The 24,011-nt window shown below is 46.9% G+C and overlaps 1 protein-coding gene across 1 annotated transcript; it reads left to right on the top strand.

Annotated features, from left to right (window-relative positions):
- Window positions 1-1,236: 1,236 nt before the first annotated feature.
- LOC122393301 lies at window positions 1,237-17,514 on the top strand. The gene is made up of 6 exons (XM_043389200.1): window positions 1,237-1,457; window positions 12,816-12,965; window positions 13,706-13,910; window positions 14,544-14,692; window positions 15,675-15,811; window positions 16,365-17,514. Exons 1-5 carry the CDS (start codon window positions 1,271-1,273, stop codon window positions 15,746-15,748), a joined length of 765 nt encoding a protein of 254 aa, XP_043245135.1. The 5' UTR covers window positions 1,237-1,270; the 3' UTR covers window positions 15,749-15,811; window positions 16,365-17,514.
- The last annotated feature ends 6,497 nt before the right edge of the window (window positions 17,515-24,011 follow it).

Genomic DNA, 24,011 nt, shown 5'->3' on the forward strand with positions numbered 1-24,011 from the left:
AGACTGATTGCCCAAAACGTGTTCTTAGACTACCAAGACAATATTCGTTGCACACAATGTCATTCAAAGGTCAAGGTCAGGTCAGGTCAGGTCAGGTCAGATCACCAAAACAAAATATAGAAAAGGGCATGTGCGACACATGTTTTATGGGTCATTTTACTCATGGAATTCAATAGGCACACTCAATAAGTGATATGGACCACCTCTGGATGAATTTCAGGTCGAGGTCAGGTCAAGGTCAGGTCAGTGAGGTCAAATTTTGAAGTTGGTTGTTAAGGTCTAAAAAGGTGTCTATCCGATGCAGTTTTTCACGGCAAATCGAATGGTGCTATTTTTGTTTCCGTACGAGGTCTAGAACTTCCAAAAAAATCATTTTTCAAAATTTTTGTGTGTCGTGACGTCATAAAATTTTGAATAACTCCCACATTTTTGAACCGATTCTTCTAAAAATTGGTATGCAGGTGCACATAGACCACTTCTTTGACATATATTCCGGTTTTTTCGATATACTCAAAATTTTGGATTTTATAAATATTTTCCCAAAAAAGTCAGTTTTTTGGAAAAAATTTTGGCCAAAATCCAAAATTTTCAAAAACCGAGATTGCCATTTGATAGACAAAGTAGAATCACGTATAACCTTTTTTGTTACGTCTTGATTCCTTTAAAAATGAAGATGTTAGTGGCGTTTGAAATTTTGCCGTTTTTGAGGCGAAAATGGCGAACATGACGTCACTAAAACGTCAATTTCTCAAAAATTTTCCGACGGATTTCGCTCAAATTTTCAGGGAACGTGTCAAATTGATGTATGATAAGGTACTGAAAGTTTGACGTCGCTGGCGTAACGCGTTTAGAAGTTATTGGCGAAAAACGGGAGGGGGGGCAGATTCTGCCCCCCCCCCAGCGGGGCGCGGGTTAAAAGTACAAAACATAAATTGGGTCCTTTCCCATCAAGGACATTTTCTCTTTCGAATGACGTACGTACAATGGGAGCCGTTTTGATAGCTAGAATTCCTAGAAATAATTGATTTTCCAGCGTTCGTCGGTTGTACCCGGAGGGCATCTCGTTTTCAAGATTTATGCCCCCTATCCCCCAATACGATTCCCCGCGTTTTGTACAAAGGAAGGTGTGATAGTGTCGGCTGTCGCACCCACAAACACATTTTCAGCGAAATCGCAGGGACCCTACTGAATCCCCGCTCAATCCCCCTGCTAACTTCCGTTACTTCCATAGCCATCGGCGACTAGTGACGTCGGAGCATTGGTGGAGGCAATGCGAATAGCGAATGTGAAGACGCACACAATTCGACCGGGCCTCAGCGAGGAGCAGCTGGAGACGGCACTCCGGGGCCTGGAGGCCTACACGGCTTTGGAGGAGCTTGTGCTGTCAGTGCCTCCTGACTCGACGGGACGATGGCTGAGGCTCCTGCCGCCGTCATTGCGAACGCTCTACGCCTTCGGTGAGATACCTATTGTGGGCGAACCAAGTAATAGCCGTTTTCACGACGGGCTATCCGGCGAATGCACCTGATTTGACCAAATCTGCACCTAATTTCTTTTACAGCAAATATCTTAATTTTATGAATTTATTTCAGTGTTTTAACCCTCGCATGTGTAGGGGGGGTCGGATGGACCCCCCCCATGGTTTTTCGCGAATAACTCGCGTAAAAAGCGGCCGATCGCGACGAAACTTTCAGTACCCTCGCATTCATTAATTTGACACCTACCCTGAAAATTTCATGACCCTGACCCAAATGACCTTTGACCTGTGACCTCTTTTCCGAGACCATGTTTGGCCGGAATCGCGATTCGGCGTACGTCGGCTCGCATTAGCCGCGCGTTTGCAAGCTTTTCGTGGTTTCAAACGTTCAAACATGTGATTTGATGCTGCTCCCATGCATTAGGGTGGGTGTCAAGGTCACCTGAAGGTCAGGTCAGGTCATTGACCTTTGGTGACCTCGGGTGACCTCGGTTCACTTTTTCGAGTTTTACATGTTTCTAGGCTAGTTTTTGGAGCTGAATTCGAATTTAGCAACCATTTGAACATTTACGAAGTAGTTTTGGTGCCTTCGTAACATGTTACGAAGCTGTCAGAGGCGGTTGACACGTACTACGAATACCCGTCACGACGCCTACTGATTGACCTGACCTGACCTGACCCGACCTGGTCTAAATGCTTTAAGACATCATCTGTGATCAAAACTAACACGATTTTCGTGATCAGCACCCCGAAAAACCCCTTAGCAGCCACACTTTACGACTTTCTAATAGGTCCCGATTTTCCCGACTTTGGGTCATTGACCTGACCTGGAAGGTCAACCAATGACCTAGGACCTTAAAATTGGGTATCATCGGCTTCCTCTCGTCACGGGCAACACGCTCGTTTTTTCCGCGAAGCTCTAGCTCGATCAGGGGCCAAACGGCAAGGGGGGGGTCCAACCGACCCCCCCCCCCCTACACATTAGAAGCTGGAAAACGCCGCACACATGCGAGGGTTAATAGATGATGCTCTCTGATAATATGACAAAGCAGGCATATAAGCAACTAGTGCAACCCTAGCTGATAGCTACTAAGAGACACACTGAACCTGATTTGACCAAATCTGCACCTAATCTGTACCAGATGTGCACCAAATGTGTACCAGATGGCCGTCGCGAAAACGGCTAATATCACTTTTGACTGGGGGAAACAGAGTAGAGCATTACAAATGCGGATTTGCGTATGGTTAACCCTCGCCGGCTGAGAGGGGGAGGGCGGGTGCCGCCCCCTTCCCCTCTAACTCTTCAGCTTTTTTCGCGATAGGTGCAAACCCGCCAGAGATAGAGAGCTGAAACTTGGCATACCTGACCTTTGATTCAAGCCAGATGTTTTGACATCAACCGCATTTTCGGTTCAGGTCATGTCATAAGTGAACCTCTGCACGGTCTTCACTTGTCGCAACTTCGCAACGCCCTCAATGCCAGAAGAGCGTTCACAGGGAAATGAAACTTATAGGATTTAGTATTCATTAGGAGTCTCGCAACTTGTATATCTCGGATTTTTCCTAAAGGTGATATGAGGTCAGGCCATTTTCGTGACGTCACCATTATAAGTCAATGGGGAAAAATGAAAACTGCCATTCTAGCGCCGGGAACGATCTCCAACTATCTCAAGCACACAAAATCGTGATTTCATGCACTCCTTGCAAGGTTCGATAACCCACTTTTGCAATGCTGACCTTGCGTGACGTCATTTATGACGTCATTAGGGTCATAATAGTTTTTCGTCAATAACTCCCGATCAAATTGAGCTAGCCAGTCGGGAAAGCCACCAATGGACTCAGGAAGACCTGCCGAATCAATGATATGCGACATGACCTCTTTTGACCAATTTCGTGACCTGGGGGGCGCTGACCTGACCGTGACCCGAGTTTAACACCCTAAGTTGACCTAACCCAAACAAAAAGTATATCATTCGACGCGCTTGAGCGAGACAAACACGATGCTGCCAAAATCGTGACTCTATGGCCGTTTTTTTTTACGAAGTTATACACCATAAACGGAGCCGTACGTACCTTAAAGGCCGCCCCACACTGGAACTCGCATGCGGGTTGCGAGTTTGCGGTTTTTGAGTTTGCGGGCATAATACTAATTCATAGAGTGATTAGACCGTTCCCTTATGGTAACTTTATGAATGCAGTGAAGCCGGTGCACCTTCAGAAACTTACATATAGTCGCAATACCAGCGCAACGAACCAAAATTCGGCTCCAACGAAAAACCCGCAAACCTCGCAGAACTCGCAGACCTCGCAGCGAGGAAAACCGAAAGTTGACTCAAAATCACCTTTTTGAATGTGATGCAAGGTCGCTCGCAAGCTAAAAACATGCAGACTCGCTTGTTAGATGGTAGTGTGGGTCACTCAGCTTAGATTGTATCATTTGATTTTGAAGAAACCCGAAAACCCAAAAACTCGCAACCCGCATGCGAGGTCCAGTGTGGGGCGGCCTTAACCCTCGCCCGTATAGGGGGGGGGGGGTCGAACGGACTCTCCCCCTCGGTTTTTCGCGAATTACTCGCGTAAAAGCGGCCGATCACGACGAAACTTTCAGTACCCTCGCGTTAATCAATTTTGCACCTACCCTGAAATTTTCATGACCCTGACCTTAATGACCTTTGACATGTGACCTACTTTTCAAGACCATGTTTGGCCGGAATCGCGATTCGGCGTATGTCGGCTCGCATTAGCCGCGCGTTTGCTGTCTTTTCGTGGTTTTAAGCGTTCAAACATGAAATATGATGTTGCTCCCATGCATTAGGGTGGTTGTCAAGGTCACCGGAAGGTCAGGTTAGGTCATTGACCTTTGATGACCTCGGTTCACTTTTTCGAGTTAAACATGTTTCTAGGCCAGTTTTAGGAGCTGAATTCGAATTTAGTAACCATATGAACATTTAAGAAGTAGTTTTGGTGCCTTCGTAACATGTTACGAAGCTGTCAGAGGCGGTTGCCACCTACTACGAATACCCTTACTGGTTGACCTGACCTGACCTGACCCGACCTGGCCTAAATGAATGAAAACATCATCTGTGATCAAAACTAACATGATATTCGTGATCAGCACCCCGAAAAACCCACAGCAGCCACGCTTTACGACCTTCTAACAGGTCCCCATTTCCCGACTTTTGGGTCAATGACTTTGAAGGTCCTGGAAGGTCAACCGATGACCTAGGACCTTAAGATTGTGTATCATCGGCTTCCTCTCGTCACGGGCAACACGCTCGTTTTTTTCTGCGAAACTCTAGCTCGATCAGGGGCGAAACGGCAAGGAGGGGGTCCAACGGACCCCCCCCCCCCTTTACGTTCCCGGCTTGAAAAACACCAATACGGGCGAGGGTTAACCCTCGCCGTACCTATTGGTTTTCTACATACGCGCCGGCCGAGGGGTACGAACTACGAATGGCCCCCTTGCCGTTTCGCCCCTGGTGGAGCTAGGGCGTGGCGTAGAAAACGAGCGTGTGCGCCGTTACGAGACGCAGATACTGATACCCGATTTTGAGGTCCTAGGTCAACCGGTGACCTCTGAGGTCAGGGCGAGTGCCCTAAGGTACGGTTCCGTATTTGGTTAATAGCTTCGCAAAAAACGGCCGCAGAACCGCGATTTTGGCAGCATGGTGTTCGTTTCGCTCAGGCGCGTCGAATGATATATTTTTGTTTGGATGAGGTCAACTTAGGGTGTTGACCTCGGGTCATGGTCAGGTCAGCGCCCCCAGGCCACACCATTGATCGAAGGAGGCCATGTCGCATATAATTTGATTTGGCAGGTCGTCCTGAGTCCATTGGTGGCTTTTGCGACTCGCTGGCTTAATTTGATCGGGAGTTTTCGACGAAGAGCTAATATGACCCTAACAACGTCATAAATGACGTCACGCAAGGTCAACATTGCAAAAGTAACGCATCGAAACTTGCAAGGAGTGCATGAAATCACGATTGTGTGTGTTTGAGATAGTTGGAGATCGTTCCCGGCGCCATAACACGCGCACTGCAGCGGGTCTGAGCCGAACACGAACTGCAGGGGGGGGGGGTTGAAAACAACCCCCCCTGAGATCTCGAAAACGGCGCAACGTAGCGACAAGCGGTAAACGGCGTTGGTTAGGTTGAGATGAGATCTACAAGAAATACAAAGATCATTTTTGGGTCAGGTCAAAAACGAGGTCACCAGAGGTCACCGAAGACAAAATGTTACGATTTTCACAACAGGAATTTTGCGGTAGTTTTTCTTGAATAACTTGTCTTGCACACAAGACAGAGGATCGATTCGAACGCCATCGTTCTTAGCTCGTCAAGGCGCATCGAATGATATATAATATGACCTCGAAAGGTCAAGTTGAAAATTTGACCTCAGGTCAAGGTCATGACCTGACCGAAATAGGTCATGTTGCATATCATTCGATCCGCATTGACGAGAAAAACACGATAAACGTCGAACGGAGTCTCTATCTCTATTCAATCTCAAGTTATTGAAGAAAAACCGCTGGTGACCTCAGGTGACCTAAGATGACCTGGAGATCACCTTCCAAAGGTCATAAGTGATATGTTTCGGTGAAATCACCAACAGGGACCTGTAATACTATGATCCTGAGCGTATTGAAGTCATAGGATGGCATTCAGAGTAAGTTGAAATTTCTCCCATTGACTTATAATGGGCCGGTCGCAAAAATGACCTGACCTTAGGTCATCGATATAAAAATTCCGAGATATACAAGTTGTAGCTCGTGATGACTTTACTATTTCCTGTGGGTTTCAAGATCATATCTCAACAACTGTGGGCTTGGTGGGATTGCAAACTTCTAAATTTACGTTTCGAGGTAGGGTCACTTGACCTGACCTGGTGACCTGACCATAGGTCACCTGGGGTCAAAATTTTTACTCAAGGTGTGCAAAAGTTGGGAGAACAGGTATGCAAAATTTGGCGGCGCTACGCGCCGCCGTTTTCTCGCGATTTGCGAAAAACCACAGGGGGGGGGGGTTGAAAACAACCCCCCCCTGCAGTGCGCGTGATAATAGCATTTTCATTTTTCCCCATTGACTCATAATGGTGAGGTCACGAAAATGACCTGACCTATGACCTTTAGGAAAAATACGACACATAAAAGTTGTGAGACTCCTAATGCATAGTAGGTCCTCCAAGTTTCATTTCCCTGTGAAAGCTCCTCTGGCAGTGAGGGCGTTGCGAAGTTGCGACATCTATATGTAGACCGTGCAGAGATACACTTACCAGTAAAACGCCTTTTGGGCGAAGAACGAGCGAGCGAGATAGTGAGCCCTGCACGTGCGGAAGGGCGAGAGGGTACTTCCAACGGGCTTGCGCAAAGCACCCTTCTAACCGGTCGCTAGCAGTGTACCAAATTTGAACGCGATCGGCCCAGCCGTTCCTGAGATCTGGAAGCGGCATTCTGCACGTGCGCACGTGCAAACGGGGTCCAAACTGACTTTTGCACGGCACCCTACGAACCGGTCTCCAACCGTGTACCAAATTTGAGCGCAATCGGCCCAGCCGTTCTCGAGATCTGGAAGCGCCCCCTGCACGTGCGCACGTGCAGTAGCACCTTAACCGCAACACATGGGAATGCATTGCCTGGTGGGTGCCTACCTGCATGCCAAGGTTCAGCGAAATCGCCCCAGTAATTACCGAGTTATTAAAATGGGAACAAATTTGACACCTCTTATTGTTGTATTTTGCACGTGCACTGGGGGTGACCCACATGCATCGAGAGTATCCTATTTTTGGTAGAAAGGATGCAGCTACCCTACAAAAATTACCGCAAGTCAATCGCCCAAGCGGCTGCTGAGATATGAGCCTCTCAAAATCACTACTTTTGCAAAACAGCTTGAACACCCTTGGCTTTTCACGTGGCACGTGCCACGACGGTCACTGAGAATTATCCAAAGTAGTCAATTACGGGGTAGAAGGGATGGGGCTACCCAGCAAAAAAGACCGCAGGCCAATCGGTCCAGCGGTTGCTGAGATATAAGCCTCTCAAAAGCGTTACAGGCCGGGCCGGGCCGGGCCGGGCCGGGCCGGGCCGGGCCGGGCCGGGCCGGGCCGCTCATACTGAGATTTTTCCGTTATATTGAAAAGACTCGCTTCGCTCGCTGCGCTCGCTCGCTCGTAATGACGTCATAGGTCAGTGACGTCTGACCCGAAAATGCGGTTGGGTCAGAAAATCCGGCTTGAATCAAAGATCAGGTATGCTTAGTTTCAGCTCTCTATCGCCGGCGTGTTCGGAGCAATAACGGAAAACCTATGGGGGCGGCACCCGCCCCTCCCCCCTCCTCGGCCAGCGAGGGTTAAAGGGACTATCCCACCTTTAACATGGGGTTTGAGTTGAGATAGCCAAGTTTGCGGCGAGGTTCAGAAACCACTATCTATCTAGGTTGCAACCCCCGCGGCCTCTTGGTGTTGAAGAAATGCGTTCCCTTCATTTGAAAATGGGCCTTGTACAAGGCCTTATCTTCAACATGGAGCGACCGTTAGTGTGACGTCACCTCGTTTAGTCATTCTGATTTAAATGGGGTTGTTCGTTGAAAAATCGCTTAAAACTTGGTCTGAACTTTGTTGTGGTGCCTACAGAGTAAAAAGAATCAGCTTTATGACAGTAATGTGGCCTGGGGAAGGAGGTAATTTTGGGCTGTGACGTCACATATTTGAAAGTTTGTGTTTGGAATATGGGAAGCCTAAGATGTTTAATGAAAAATAAATGCCAGAACCGTGTTCCTGGTCATCCAATCTATAAAGTCGGGCACAATTTAACTGGTTTTAACAACATTTTAGAAGGTGGGATAGTCCCCTTAACCCTCGCCCGCACATGCCATTTTCCCATCCTAGAACGCACATGGGGGGGGGGGGGTGGTTGCCACCCCCCCGCGCCATTTCGTTCCTGTTGGAGATAGAGCTTAGCGGTAAAGACCAAAAAGATTCTTTGGGAAGAGACGAATTCAATGATACCCAGTTTTACCTTCTCAGGTCAGTCGTTGACCTTCCAGGTCAGGTCAAACTAAAAAATGTTGCTGTTTTGGGTCACCGTTGGATATCAAGTGCGCTGCTTATCATATACCGATAACGATGCCGTTTTCTGGTGCCAAGCCAGCTAGAACCTCTTTCTCACACTACCCGACCAGGTTTTTGCTGCTGAGGTCATTTCAGGTCAAGTTAGGTCAAGGTCAATTATATGTGTTTGTATGTCTGTGTGTGTCTGTGTGTATACTGATGTGTGCACCGATTGTTTATGTGTCCATATTACATGAAATCATGATCTGAGACGCTTTTACCAAAAATGCAGTCAAAAAACTTCACAAAAAGTAAATTCCGCTTGCCTAAAACGCAATTATCTTAGATGACCTAGGTTGACCTTGACCTTGACCTTGACATCTGTGCATCGTCGAACAACATGTTCCATGATGGGTGGGAGGTAAGACTGGTAAAAAAGGCCGAAATCAAGGTGTCAAAAGCTCACAAGGCCCATAGCCAACGCAAGATGTCGAGAATTGGCCATTTGGGTCATGACATGACCTGAAAAACAAGGTCATATCTCCGAAACCAAAGGTCACAGAAACTTGAAATTTTCAGTGGACATCAAGAAAGGATAGAGGAGCAGCTATACGAAAAATCAGCCTTCTAGCTTTAAAAATGTTGAGTGCAGAGCAGAAAGACTACCTGGGGGGTGGCAACCACCCCCCCATGTGCGGGCGAGGGTTAACCCGCGCCCAGATGGGGGGCTATTTTTCCCCCAGACTTTTCGATATATCTCCAGAACCGCGGCGCCGATCGTCACCAAACTTTCAGTACCCTCCCGGGCATCAAGTTTACACATTGTGACCAAACATTTTTTCACAGACTATGATAGGTTGGCCGCAGTTGGCGTCAGAGTGATACCATAATCTGCCGTTTTCGACCCAAAAAAGGTTTCGCGGGAAGAGCTGTCAGGCCTATAGCTTTGAAGATTCAGAAAAACGCTTAACCTTCCAGGCGGTGGCGGGGGGGGGGGGGGCATTTTTTGCCCCCCCCCCCCTCCCTTCAGTTTTTTCGATATATCTCCAGAACCGCTGCGCCGATTGTCACCAAACTTTCAGTACCCTCCCGTGAATAGCTATTGCACATTGTGACCAAAATTTTCTCCAAAGGCTATGATAGGTTGGCCGCTAATGACGTCGGAGTGACGTCGTTTCTGCCATTTTTGACCCAAAAAAGGATTCGCGGGAAGAGCTGTCAGGCCTACAGCTTTAGAGATACAGAAAAATGTTTCAGACATAAAAGGTGTAGAATTAACAGGACTAAAAAACTAGGTATTATCTCATATTTTTGAATTTTAGTTGATTTTGACCCCCAAAAATTAAAAAATAGATTTTTTGAATTTAATAGCCTAAAAAATCTAAAAAGTTTTTTGAAATTCGAAGAAACCGGAATGTACGTGATAGTCTTAACCGCGTTCTATCCACATACCAAATTTTAGATCGATACCTCCTTTTTTGGCCAAGTTATAGCGAAAAAAACGGTTCCAAATTGATGACGTCAATTTTTAACTCAATTTTATCAATTTTAGACCACGTTACGCAAAACAAAGACCACCATTGAACTCCTCGTGACGAGCTGCATCGAATCGATACACATTTTATGCAAAAATATCAACTTTGAAATTTGACCTAATTTGACCTGATCTTGACCTGACAATGACCTGATCTTCACCAAAACATAATCTCAATTGACCACAAGGGCTGCCTGTCCCACATAATCGCATTTGGCATATAAAATGGACCATAAAACATGCATCACATGATATTTTTAATTGGTGACCCTCAGTGACCTGACCTCTATGACCTGACCTGGTATCAGTGACCTCAAATAGCAAAATATGTGTTTGATGAACATTTCCCCATCGTTGATTTTCAATTACTCGATTTTACAACGCATTTCTTGAAATGCCTGTAAACGGTGAAAATTCGACCTTTCACCTGACCTGTGATGTCATCGGTTAGACCAAGGTCAATGAAATTGGGTCACAAACTCACAAGGTAGTTCCTCGTTGGGGCTATTCAACGCCGTTTGCCGCTTGTCGCTATGTTGCGTGGTTCTCGAGATCTTAGGGGGGTCAAAATGCCCCCCCCCCCATCAGACCGCGTTGCTCGGCAGACCCCATCAGGGTGCGGGTTAAGACATTATACACTATACAGTCTGGGATCGGTGCAAAAGCTTTTCAGCTTATTTCGTGGCACCTCTCCCTCACACACACTGGCTCATTCACACGTCAGTCACATCAAGATCTGGTGAACAAGAGCAATACAATGAAAAACAAGAAAAATACAATGAAAGTAAATACACTTACAAGGTACAAAGTATCAACTATCAACAACTATTGGTATCAACTAAGTTACGTATAAAACATAAGTAACTAAAGTAATGCTGCCGCCTCTGAGGTAAATCACTGGCGGTGTCCGCAAGAAAGGGCCGCTGGCACCGCCGCCGCCAGCCGCCGCCGAATTCCTGATGGTGAGGGATCTTTCAATGTAGCTCTGGAAGCACTCGGCGACGCGCCGACCGTCCTCTGTGCTGGTGGATTTACCGTGGAGGAGTATGTCGAGTTTTTGTTCTGATGGAAGGTTAGACCTGACCTCCACCACCTTGACCTGACCTCCACCAGGAAGTGACATAATCCGTTCGACTGATGGTCTTACAACCAACGTCATTGAATTTTTAACCCGCGCACCGACGGGGGTCTGCGCCAACTTCGCACCGACGGGGGGGCGGATGACCGCCCCCCCCCCTGAGATCTCGAGAACGATGCAAGATAGCGACAAGCGGTAAACGGCATCGGATACGCACGGCCAAGATCTACAATTTTTACTAAGGTCATTTTCAGGTCAGGTCAAAGATGACGTCACAGGGGTCGAAAAAGTCAAAATGGCGGCGCTAGATATGGAGAGAGTTTTTCTCGAATAACTTTCGAATTAGTCAAGATAGGAACAAACTAAGGGCATCATCGTGATCCTCTCGTCAATCCGCATCGAATGATATATATGTTGACCTCGAAAGGTCAAGGTCAAAGGTTGACCTCAGGTCACGTGACCTCGAGGTCATCATGTATATCATTCGATGCGTCTTGACGAGCTGAACACAATGAGACCATCCACGCGTCTGTATCTTGTTCCTGTACGGAGTTATTGGCAAAAAACCGCTGGTGACCTTTGATGACGTCACATGACCTCACAGCTGCCCAACAGCAAAACAGACCTCAAGGTAGTGAAGGTTGATCGTATATGAAGTCATGTAAAGTATATGGGGCCATTCCGACCCGTTTTAGTGGTAAAAACAGGGAGTTTATTTTTCCCCCATTGACTTATAATGGGGAGGTCGCGAAATTGACCTGACCTTAGGTCACCGATATCAAAGTTCCGAGATATACAAATTGTAGCTACTAATGACCTAATAATATCCTGCGACTTTCAAAGGCCTCCGACATCTACTGTAGCTGTGGCACGGTGACAAAGTTGCAAAAAAGTGACTTGAGGTTGGGTCATTCAAAGTGACCTGGTGACCTGACCTTAAAAGGTAGGAAGTTCAAACTTGCACACCATGTGTAAAATTGATGAGGTTATAGTCATACCAAATTTCGCGCCCCCCGTCGGTGCGCGGGTTAAATGAAAAATTGGCCATAAAACATGCATCACACAGCCCTAGTAAAATTGGGTTCATGTGCTGACCTGCTGACCCTTAGTGACCTGACCCGTGACCTGACTTGGTGGTATTATAAGCGACCTGTAATAGCAACATAGGTACTAGGCAGCTTACGCCCTATCGCTAATTTTCGACAAAATGCGTTTTACTCGATGTTATAGCGCATTCCCTAGAAGACCCGTGACCGGCAAAACATTTTATCTTTGACCTGACCAGTGACGTCATCAGTGACACAGAGGTCAATGAAATTGAATTTTCCGTGCCAAATTTGACAAGGCTTTCAAATGCCGTTCGAATTTTGCGGATCTGTCCAGTATTTTCGGACATACGAGGGGGGGGGACAATAAATAGCCTCGCCCCCCCCCCCCCCCACCACCACCACCACCTCCACCAGGTTGCGTTATAAACACTCCACCAGGGCTCGAGTTATGCACAATAAGTAAGAATGGGCACAGGCACCATATAACTACTCAGCAGTGCCGAATCGGCTATGTCAACCGTCAGTGTCGCCTATATCCGTGTTTGACACCATAGTATCAGCGGCCTCCCGACCCGGCGGCAGTTCCGTCCGACCGCAGTCAGCTGACACAGCTCTCTCTCTCTCTCCGACAGGACCGGGGGTGACGGGGGAGCCGCTGACACTGGGGGCGGGAAGACAACCCGACCATGGGCTGACGGTCGTCATAAAGCAGGCGGGAGATGACGTCATCAACCAGCTGGCCAAGGAGCTGGGACCACGGGTTACCGGGCTGAATATGTTCAGTGAGTGGTGGTGGCACGGACAGGTTATCGGTATGAGTGGTTAGGTATAGTGATGACACCGAGTAGTTGTGCATGGTAACACCGTCCCAGCACAGGTGAACCGGAGACATGTGCATGGGACAGGTCATGGGGGGTACGTCATAGTGGTGTGATGACAGTGGTGTATATGACAATATCAGGAGTGGTTATTTGAATATGCCGTTTCACTTACAGTCTTTCTCTTGTATTGGCTGTGTCGATTACATATTGTGCTATATTTCTGAAGTCATCCATGGTGAGCAGCAGTGGCCAAACAGGGCATTGATAGATATGAATGGTTAGATATAATGATGAACATACAGAGTAACGATGCATTGTTACACCGTACTAGTAGAGGAGAACCACAGACTATGTACAGTATTGGCAATGACGTCACCAATGTGTATATGTTTGTATGTGTGTATGTGTAGTATGTTGAGACGGGTGAATTCCACCGACGACGGGTATGTCGACGCCCGACGGGTATGATGCCACTCATGCTGAGTACATGCGGAGTGGTGTGATGCCATTTATGGGGACACATGTACAAGTGATAAACATCACAATAACTCGCCAGGTATGTAAAGCTGGCATTTCACTCACAATGCTATTGACTAGGCCGATGATGTATTGCGCCATATGCGCAACACGCTAATATGCATAATGTCGGTCATTTCCCACACCATTCACCTACCATGTCTGTATGTGTCTGTGTTTCCCAGACTGCCCGCGTGTCACTGCCGGGGCCTTACAGAGGCTGCTGTCCGCCCTCACCGGCCTGGAGGACGTCACACTTGACGGCACTCTGTCCGGCGCCATCACTGACGCCTCACTGGCCGCCCTCCACGGCTGCTCCCAGCTGAATACAATACAGCTGGGAACGCCCAGTGTACTCTGTACGGATGTACCGGTCACAGCGGTCAGCAGGTCAGTCAGCTGTACATCCAGACCAGACCCAGACCAGACCCAGACCAGACCCAGAACAGACCCAGACCCAGACCCAGACCAGACCCAGACCCAGACCCAGACCAGACCCAGACCCAGACCCAGACCAGGTCAGACCCAGATCAGACCAATTGAGCTGTAATCGCCACGCACTTTGAGAATGTGGATCGCTCATGATTGCTCAATGCAGTACAATACAATACAATACAATACAATACAATACAATACAATGCAAACAAGCATGTATGGTCTATTTGTATGTTAGGGCTGTGTATTGTGGCTATAATCAAAACATGTTTTGTATAAATGTTTATAGCCAAGCATTTTGTTGTATCATAGGAATCGGTATACATATTACATTGATCTAATGGGTGTATGGATTACGTGCACAATGCATATGGCTATAGCCATACATAGGTATTATGCACGTAAACTAACACCAGCTAGCACGCTATCTACCGCATCGACCCTAGTCTTCAGACCGGACCCGAACGCCGAACCCCAGCCGGACCGGACCTGACATGAACTGGCCCTGTGGAGACCGGACATGTCCCCTCCAGACGGCCGGTCGGTCGGCTGGTGTTGCTGACTGGCCTGTGTCCTGTTCTGTCACAGACTGGTGGTTGCCTGTCGGAGACTGAAGAAGCTGCTCTTTTACGCAACAGGGGAGGAGCTCAGTCAGACGGTCCTGGACGCCCTGGTCCGGGCAGACCTGGGGAAAAGCGATGACGGCACACCGAGGACACTGGAGTTCCAGGTCCTAAGTAAGTGACGGCGCCGCCCAGCGCCTCTGATCAGTCCCACAACAGACGGCTCGGAGCCATCGGCCTCTCGGAGTCGCTGTCGTACACTCTCTCAACGGGTGGAGATGAACACATAACGCTGATATGACGCCACAACTGATAAAACTGATAGTGATGCCATTCATATGTATATGAGTATAACCTCATCTGTGGCGTGAATGGTTGTTCGAGCATGGACAATTCCAAGCACTTTATTGATAGGATGGGTTAGCTAGTATAGTAAGATGACGTCACTCGTATTTAGGTAGTTAATTGGTATGGCTTGAGCTCTGACACGGTGTGTGGTATGAATTGATGTTATTGGCATGTTCACCTTACTGTGGTCTTCACTGTTTATTTGTGCAACTCTGTGTATAAGGTATGTGTGTATAGCGTGCAAGTGTGTGATGGCAACTGCTAGTCATGTGAATTCCGGTTACGGTCGTACTTCTGCATTTATATACTCGTAGTTACTGCATGGAACATCGGGCACGCAACCGGTCTTGTGCTGTTTGTGCCATTTGAGGCGTCACATCAGAAGTCCGAACTTATGATGTGTAATGTCTTGTTTTGTTTTTGTTGGAATAGGCTCTTTCGGTCAAACGAGACATTTCAGAGCCGGACAGATTATAGGAATTAGGTATGGGGAGGCATTGGTCTGGGCAGGCACCCTGGTGACCCGCCGGGGCTGAGCCCATCACATGGACAGACCACCCAGCCCCATAACAGCCACCGCACCCGGCTACGAGCTGCTCCTAGGGGAGCTACCCGCACGAGATAAAGGCCTTGGGGATAAAGTTTATCCAGCCCGGAACAGGTGGCGGAGGAGGGAGGATAAGGATTTGACTACCTTGAGGATGGTTACGACGGAATGAAGTGTAGGCCTATATGTAACGTCACATTAAAAACAAGGCGTATGAGTTGTTATGCCGTGTAACCTTTCTTTTCGTTGTCTTATCCACAGCAGCCGTTTATGACAAACTGAGCAAACCGTCTAATACCGGCAACATCAAGGTTGTGAGGGACCCCAAATACTAGATGGGATTATCACTTATAACGACTCGCCGACACCTACAGCGGTATCAGCGGTGATCATTCTCGGTGAGTACACCAGGTGGCAGCACCTATGAGCTAGGTGGCAGCACCAGCGTATTTCCCCACAGGATGACAGCAGGTGTAGCACCTTGCAGTTGCAGGACGATGAACAGATAGTATAGACCATTTGACGTAACAATATGTCCCCAATTTTGCACCTGAGTGCTTGGTCGTTGGCTTCTTGCTACCCATAACTTAGAAAGGTGAGCGGAATGCAAATAAATATAGGTATCTCACGCTCACTATTTAGCGGCATGGACTTGCAGGTCATATTATCCCGAAGTGCAGATATCCTAGCGTGCCAATCCAGTGACGTAATACTGCTCCATTTCTTGGTAGCATCCAACATGAGAGTGCTTATGTGAAACATCTCTATGAATGGAGACAAATGGTCCGAAATTACTTGGATAGGTTTGGTTATGTTATACCTTTTCAGGGTGATCCTCATTTCAGACTGGATGTCATTGTAGGCAAGGTGCTGAAACATACACCATAGCAGAATTTAGTCCAGTCCAAACTACTAGACGTATAATGACGTCATACATACTCCGCCCGGCAGGCTTGTTCACCCTTGGATTGGAAGGATCCGAGAATATGACGGACAAATGGGGCGACAGTCGGCCGGGCTTCATCACCAACTGGGAGCTGGTGAAGCTGCGCTCCCTCAGCACCGGGTGGACACGGTGGGGTCGAACATAATGCCGGCTTGTTCTTACTATGCTGCTTTTGCTTATATGTTTTCTGTATCATATATGATGAGAAACAATTACGTAATAGTTCGGTGAAAATCATTCAAATGATGTGAGCAATTGTAGAGATTGTGTGACTTAGGGAATAAAACTATGGATAAGATGCACAGTTAGATGATCGTCAATGTTGCTTTATCCAGTCCCGGCTTGTCGAAATATATCAGCAACCTAATTATGGTACATACCGAGTTTATAGAATAGGTACACTTTTCCAAGGCGTTGGTATAAGACATTGCTATACAATCCGCTAGGACAGACTGATCTAACAAATTGTCAGAGTACCCTGCTCTACGGAATCGTTAGAATGAACGCACCATATGTCCTTTACCTTTCGAACGACGCCTGTGAAAACTGAAGAGTTATTAGTGCGCTCAGTGTCTCGTATCGATACACGGTGCGGCGGTGTCAACAAACCCGACCGAGGGAGGACTGCCAAGTTTGAGGGCCACCGAACCACCTGACCTGGGGATGGGTGACGATAGCGGGGGGAAGGGGGCGTGGCGAGTTTAGCCGGCGGTTCACCGCCCCTCACATTTACCGGGTATCGGTACTTTTGTGAGAGACTGTACATTCACATGGTTTGTGCTGTGGAAATTTGCTGTTTGGTGTAAATTTGATAAAAACTGGTTGACGTGAGAAACAAATGTAATGAAACTGTTTGACGTGAGAAACAAGTGTAATTAATTGCTAAGTGCCGATGTTATGTACGGCTTTAGGGATAAGGGATAGGTAAGTGGCTTTTTCCCACATTGTCTACAAATGTGTGAATGATGTATGAGCGCGAAAGTATGCAAACGAGACATACTTTTAGGACAGCTGTATCGGAGAAAGGCAAATGAGCTACGCGTTTTTTTTTTTTTTGTTTTTTTTTGCTTTCTTACATGACAAGAGTTCTATACTTCACTCACATGAGAATGCTTTTGCTGCTTGTGATTGCTCGCAATAAATGCATGCAAGTTATATCGTTTTTCTATATTTTTCCATACTTTCTTTTGCTACTTAACCCGCGCCGGGGGGGGGGGGGACAGAATCTTCCCATTACCATTTTTCGGCAATATATATTAACACATGGTTTCCCGTGTGTAAATGGTTTTAACGCACGACGTGGGTGGATTGGAGCACGAGTGCGTTAATGCACGAGTGAAACGAGTGCATTAACGCACAAGTGCTCCATTTCATCCACGAGTGCGTTAAAACCATTTATGCACGGAAACCATGTGTTAAACTAATTAATACATGCTTAATGGTGCGAATTTAAATTAAAATTAAACTTAGTCCATGACACTAAATGGGCCTTTATGGAAATTCTTAGAGAAAGTCAATGACCCTTCCGTAAAACTTTAGTCGAGAAAATCATCACTGCACGCGCGTGCACCAATTTAAATTGGTGCACGGCTACCTTCGAATTAACGCACGGTTAATCTTTAGTGAACGCACCGTAAAGTATGTATTAATATCCATTATCCAGTAGGTTAAAGGAAATAGTTCACTTTTTAACATGGGTTTTGAACTGGAATAGCAGTTCCGTAGCTTGGGCTGAGACGAGCATAAATCAGGAGCTTTTACAGCCCAACGATCACCCTAGGCAAAGATATTCTATTTCTCGTCCCGAAAAAGGTGTCTTGCGTTGAGGATGTGTGCCTTGCATATATTTGCATCCAGTATGAAAAGAGCATGGGTCCCGAAAATTCTTCAGAAACTAGAGAAATTATCTACGAGAACTCTAGAGAAATTCTCCTACTGATCAATAAGGACATTCAGGGGAACATTATCGCCCTTGCCAGTAAAACTAGTAAAAGGGCTAACTTTGCATGGTTCTTTTCTTTAATACGGAGAGACGGATGGACGGACGAATGGAGAAACGGACGGATGGATGGACGGACTGAGAGACGGAAGGGCGGACGGACGGACGGAGAGACGGACAAAGAGATGAACAGACGGACGGGTAGAGAGAGAGAGAGAGAGAGAGAGAGAGAGAGAGAGAGAGAGAGAGAGAGAGAGAGAGAGAGAGAGAGAGAGAGAGAGACTGAGAGAGAAAGAGAGACTGAGAGGGAAAGAGAGACTGAGAGAGAAAGGGAGACTGAGAGAAAAAGAGAGACTGAGAGAGAAAGAGAGACTGAGAGAGAAAGAGAGACTGAGAGAGAAGGAGAGACTGAGAGAGAAAGAGAGACTGAGAGAGAAAGAGAGACTGAGAGAGAAAGAGAGACTGAGAGAGAAAGAGAGACTGAGAGAGAAAGAGAGACTGAGAGAGAAAGAGAGACTGAGAGAGAAAGAAAGACTGAGAGAGAAAGAGAGACTGAGAGAGAAAGGACTGAGAGAGAGAGGGGGTGGTGAGAGAAAGGAGGATAAGTATGAAGGAGAAGACTAGCAGAGACTTCAGGGAGGACGGCAAGGAGACTGATACCTACAGAGAGGAACAGTAGCGGCGGAACACCTTCAATTAAGGGGGGGGGGGCACTGCCAACTTTTGGTCCCATTCTTTCCATGCAACGCCCATAGGGCTAATGTTAAAATGCCAAAATCAAAGGGGGGACGGTGCCCCGGTGCCCTCCCCGTTCCGCCGCCTATGGAGAGGAAAGATGAGTAAGCAAGGGATTTGAGAGATAGGTAAAGAGACAGGGGAGAAATGAGATTTTATTGCTCCGCTCCTAATAACACTTCCTAAAATAAAATATAATTGGCCGTAATTATCGAATAAGAATCGGAAATTGTCATTTGAACGTCTGATTCGCTTACATCAATCGACAATCCGCCCTATACCATGTTTTACATGTTTGCAGTTTGCACCAAAGCCAGCTTGCAGGCTATAGCCTATACATTGAGGCAGTGGTATATACTATACATCCCGGTGAATTCCTGTATATAGCCGAGACCTCCGGCGGTATTTTCCCACGATCAGCCGAATTTCAAAGTCGTGTATTTTTCGTCCATGGCAGGCGGCCGGCGCAATCTCGGGGAAAGAGGCGCTCCAATAACAAAAGCACGAGCAGATCGCCCAAATGCCGGTGGCCGCGATAATTTATCTAGTTTCTGAAGAATTTTCCGGACATTCCGGACCCATGCTCTTTTCATACTGGATCGCGTGTGCCTTACAGAAACTGAAAAGTTCTTCCTGTATCAAAATATAGAAAATAATCTTTTGTTATAAAAAGGTTTTATTTTCTTTGCTGATCATTTTGAACATACAAAATAATAAATCCATTGCAAAAAAAATAACTTCGTGAAAGTGAACTATTTCCTTTAACCCTATTAGTGGCAGGGGGGGTTGTTTTTATCCACCCATCAGGTTTTTCGGGAATATCTCCGAAACCGCTGAAGCTACGATGCTGAAATTTTCTGACTTTTCCTAAAACTAAATTGGGCACATTCCCTGAAAATTTCAAGTTCATACCCTTACCAGGGGCGGCTCCAGAGCACTGGGAATCGGGGGGTCCTATTCGTGAAGCGAGTCATTTGCACTGTAAAAAAAGTTAAGCACCATAGAGGTACTTTTCAGTTGACTAATTTTCAGTACCCTAGCGGTGCTAAGCTAAGCATTTTATTCGTACTTAACTGAGATCTAGTTTAGTATCAAGGTGCTAATATAAGTACCCATATTTGTTTAGCACCCGTGTACTAAATGTAGTACCCTACACCTGCTAGACCAATTTTCAGTACCCTAGAGGTGCTAAACTTTAAAAGGTGCTAAGAATAGCATGCAGTTAGTACCTTCCGTACTCACATATGAACCGTTTTAGCGCTATTGTTACCCCACGACAAGTAGAATAATGCTAACGAAAGCATTGGGGCTGAAAGTAAAATAGTTAAAGCTGCTGCATGAAAAGTTCGCAAAAACTGCTTTCTTTAACAGCACATACTTTCACTAGTTACTGCAAAAAGGACTAATCAATTACCAAAAAGGAGATTGTGTAAGGCCGAAAAGACGTGCAAAAAAGGTTATATCCTAGATAAGTGATAACTACAAGTCTCAATGATTGTGTTTTGCATTCTGCAATATTCCCGTGTAAGTGCATCTTTCAAGCATCCAACACATTATAAAATTAAAAATAATAATGGAACATTTATTAACACTTCATATCATCTGCATGAAAAACAAATGTAAATATATACACAAACAAACGCACGGGAAATGACGAAAGGTCGCTCATATACCTGCACACTCGCAGTGACCGACGATTAACGCGAGATCGACTGGGGGATGCGGGGGGGGGTCGTTGAACCGACGTTCCGTTCATGGCCATAAGTTCGACCTCATCCACGACCAGACGGCGTTTAGTGATAGACGGAACCGGAGACCCCGTGTTGTTGTCGTAGTTGTCCTCCATTGTAAGTGGTAGTCGACGGAAGAACTGACCAGGCCCCATGCCTGGAGCAAAAAAAAAAACTGGATCAGTTCCAAGATTTTTTTTCTGTTGGGAGCTATTTTCGCAAACAACACAACTTTCCTTCAGACCAAAAAGCGCGATTTGCCAAAGTCGGAATATGAAGCACTTAAACAATATAAGATAATGTCAAAAGATACAACGTGTCAGACTCACCAAAGTCGATCAACGTCGGTGTTGGTGGCATGTGTCGGTGGCAAATGCTCATGTACCATCCGGCCCCGGAGCACTTCACTTCACTTCACTGCACTGCTGCACTGCACTTCCCTCCACCTCACTGCCTCCCGGAGCAGGGGCACGCACGTCGCACTCCCATGCCACGCATGACGGATTCCACCGATAATAGCTGATTTAAGCTATCATTCCAGAGCTATCACTCGGTGGCATGTGCCCGGAGCACTTCACTTCACTTCATTTCACTTCATATACCGGAGCACGTGCACACACTCCCGCCACGACCAACGGACTCCACTAAAATGGCGCAACACGTGGCCGGAAACAGCTGGCACGCGCATGCGCATATCGCTCTGCGCCGTCAAAACGTGCTAAAGGGCTAGTGATAAGACTCCCAGAGATTTGTAAAGCAGGGCTTTGCTACTTTCTTTGGCGCCAATTTCAAATTTGTTTCCTCTGTAAGCATGTCCGGTTCTATTGCGATGCTAACGTAAGCACCATATTCAGCATTACCAACTTCTAAAACACTTAAAAGGGGTGAAGATCACGATGCTGATGTATTATAACTGTATACACCAGTTTTACGAACATTGAATGAAAGGTATCATGTGATAACATATACAAAGTTGTTGTGCATCCTCTTTTGACACGTTTTTGCTATAATAGGCAGATCCAGGCGTCCAAAAAGGGGGGTTATGTTTTACCTCCCAACATAGGTGCCCTGACACCGCCAGTAAGCATGACCAATACAATTGTAGTCGTTTTGTCATAAGAAAATTGTAACATAACAAGACCATTACCACCCTTTTAGAAACAGTACCAACAAAAAACCTTATTTACTATACTTTTTGTGTACCCCCAATCTCAATGATCTGTATCCGCCTATGATTTTTGAAAATGCATATTTTTAGGATCCATGCGAATTCCTGGTTCATTCTCTATCGATCGGCAAAAGTTGCGTTGAGATTGGTTCTGAAACCTGGCCGTGATAAACAGTCTAAAATGTATCTGCAATTTGCCCGTTTTCACCCCCCTCTACCCCCCCCCCTATTGACATTTTTTAATTTTATTTTTTAGAAATGTAGATCACGTTGAGCGAAATCGAATGCCGTTTGAATTTTGAAAATCGGCCCGTTAGATCTCGAGATATCAAGGGGGGGGGGGGGGGGGGGGTCGTAAACAGTCCCCCCTGCCACTAATAGGGGTAGTCAGGAGCCTGCCACTAATAGGGTTAACGGTCGATAACGGCAGATAACAATGTTGGATACTAGATAGCGATACTTTCCTAACGAAAATAAAACTTCGCGAAAAAACGAGCATGTTGCATGTGTCGAGAGGAGGCCGATTCTACGCAGATTTGTCCATGACCTAGTTCATTGGTTGATCTTCCAGGTCAAGTCAATGACCCAAAGGTCGTAAAAATTGGGGCTAGAACTTGGTACAGTGAAGTTGTCATTGGGTTTCAGGGTCCTGTCCAGCTCACGGATGTCGTTGGTACAACGTTGTCAAAACGTTGTTTTTCGGTAAGTTAAGGTACAACATTGCCAGGACGCTATGGCAACGTTACAAGCGTGCGTCGGCAAGGTTGCCGGAAGGTCCGTCATTTTACATTTTGTTGACTTTATGCCGATACGTTGTGCCGACGTCGTATACGACGTCGGCACAGTTATGCTATAGCATAGCTTCGAAATATCGGTTACATGAGCGTGTTCCAAATGCTTTTCTGCTATGATCGGTGGACAATGTTCAGACAGCCATGAAAGACATAGATTGCTATTCTGGTATGTCTTGTTTTGAATTGACTACACATTGATGGTTCTCATCATACCTGCTTGTGGCTTTTGTAACATTATCACATTTTCTCGTGACTACTCGTGACGTCATTATATCTGTCGGGGCTGTTGTTTGGAGACGTCATCAAAATTCCTCGAGACTTTTGAAGTTTTGAGGGCTTGGCATGATACCTATTTGCTCTTTATTTGTGGTGATTCATCATCATGTAAGCACTTCATTGTTGACGACTTTATCATATTTCCTCACAGCTAGTTATGACATGATAAATTTTATCTGACTTTTGTTGACAATATGTTTATTCCTGACTATGTATGACGTCATAATTTCCGTTCCTGACAACCAATGACGTCATATTTGTTCGGGTCGCGACTGACGACTATCCCGTCCGTCGTTTCTGACTGTTCGAGACTAGTGATCACCGTCTCTGAAAAAAAAACACAATGAAGATCAAACAAAATCAGAAGATGAAGAAGAGGAGATAGATGAGAGAAAGAGAAAGAGAGAGAGGAGAGAGAGAGAGCGAGAGAGAGAGGAGAGAGAGAGAGAGAGAGAGAGAGAGAGAGAGAGAGAGAGAGAGAGAGAGAGAGAAGAGAGAGAGAGAGGAGAGAGAGAGAGGGACGGGGACGGGGACGGGGACGGGGACGGGGACGGGGACGGGGAGAGGAGAGAGAGAGAGAGAGAGAGAGAGAGAGAGAGAGAGAGGAGAGAGAGAGAGAGAGAGAGAGAGAGAGAGAGAGAGAGAGAGAGAGAGAGAGAGAGAGAGAGAGAGAGAGAGACCAGGGGCCATCGGTGAGGCGGCGTACCCGCGCGGGAGCTCCACGCCAGGTACTGGGAGCGGGCTCGCCTTTTCCTCGTAGTGACCCATCAAGGCTGGGCGGCGGCGGTACTAGTTTCGCAAGGGACAGACATGGAGCGACTCGGGACTCGTCTCAGTCCGGCCGCTACCCAGCCGCCCGCCGCGCCTGGCCGGGCTGCTGCTTCGCCGGCCGGGTGGCGCAGGCGGCCCTCCCGGCTCCCGCCCGTCTGGGATGCGCTCCCCAACCGCAGGGCGTCGGCGGCGCCCAAGAGGCACAAGAATAACGGCGGTGCTGCGGGCGGCTTGTGGGG

The sequence above is a fragment of the Amphibalanus amphitrite genome, unplaced genomic scaffold (assembly GCF_019059575.1).
Source record: "Amphibalanus amphitrite isolate SeventyFive unplaced genomic scaffold, NRLGWU_Aamphi_draft 000529F_arrow, whole genome shotgun sequence".
In the NCBI taxonomy this organism is placed as follows: domain Eukaryota; kingdom Metazoa; phylum Arthropoda; class Thecostraca; order Balanomorpha; family Balanidae; genus Amphibalanus; species Amphibalanus amphitrite.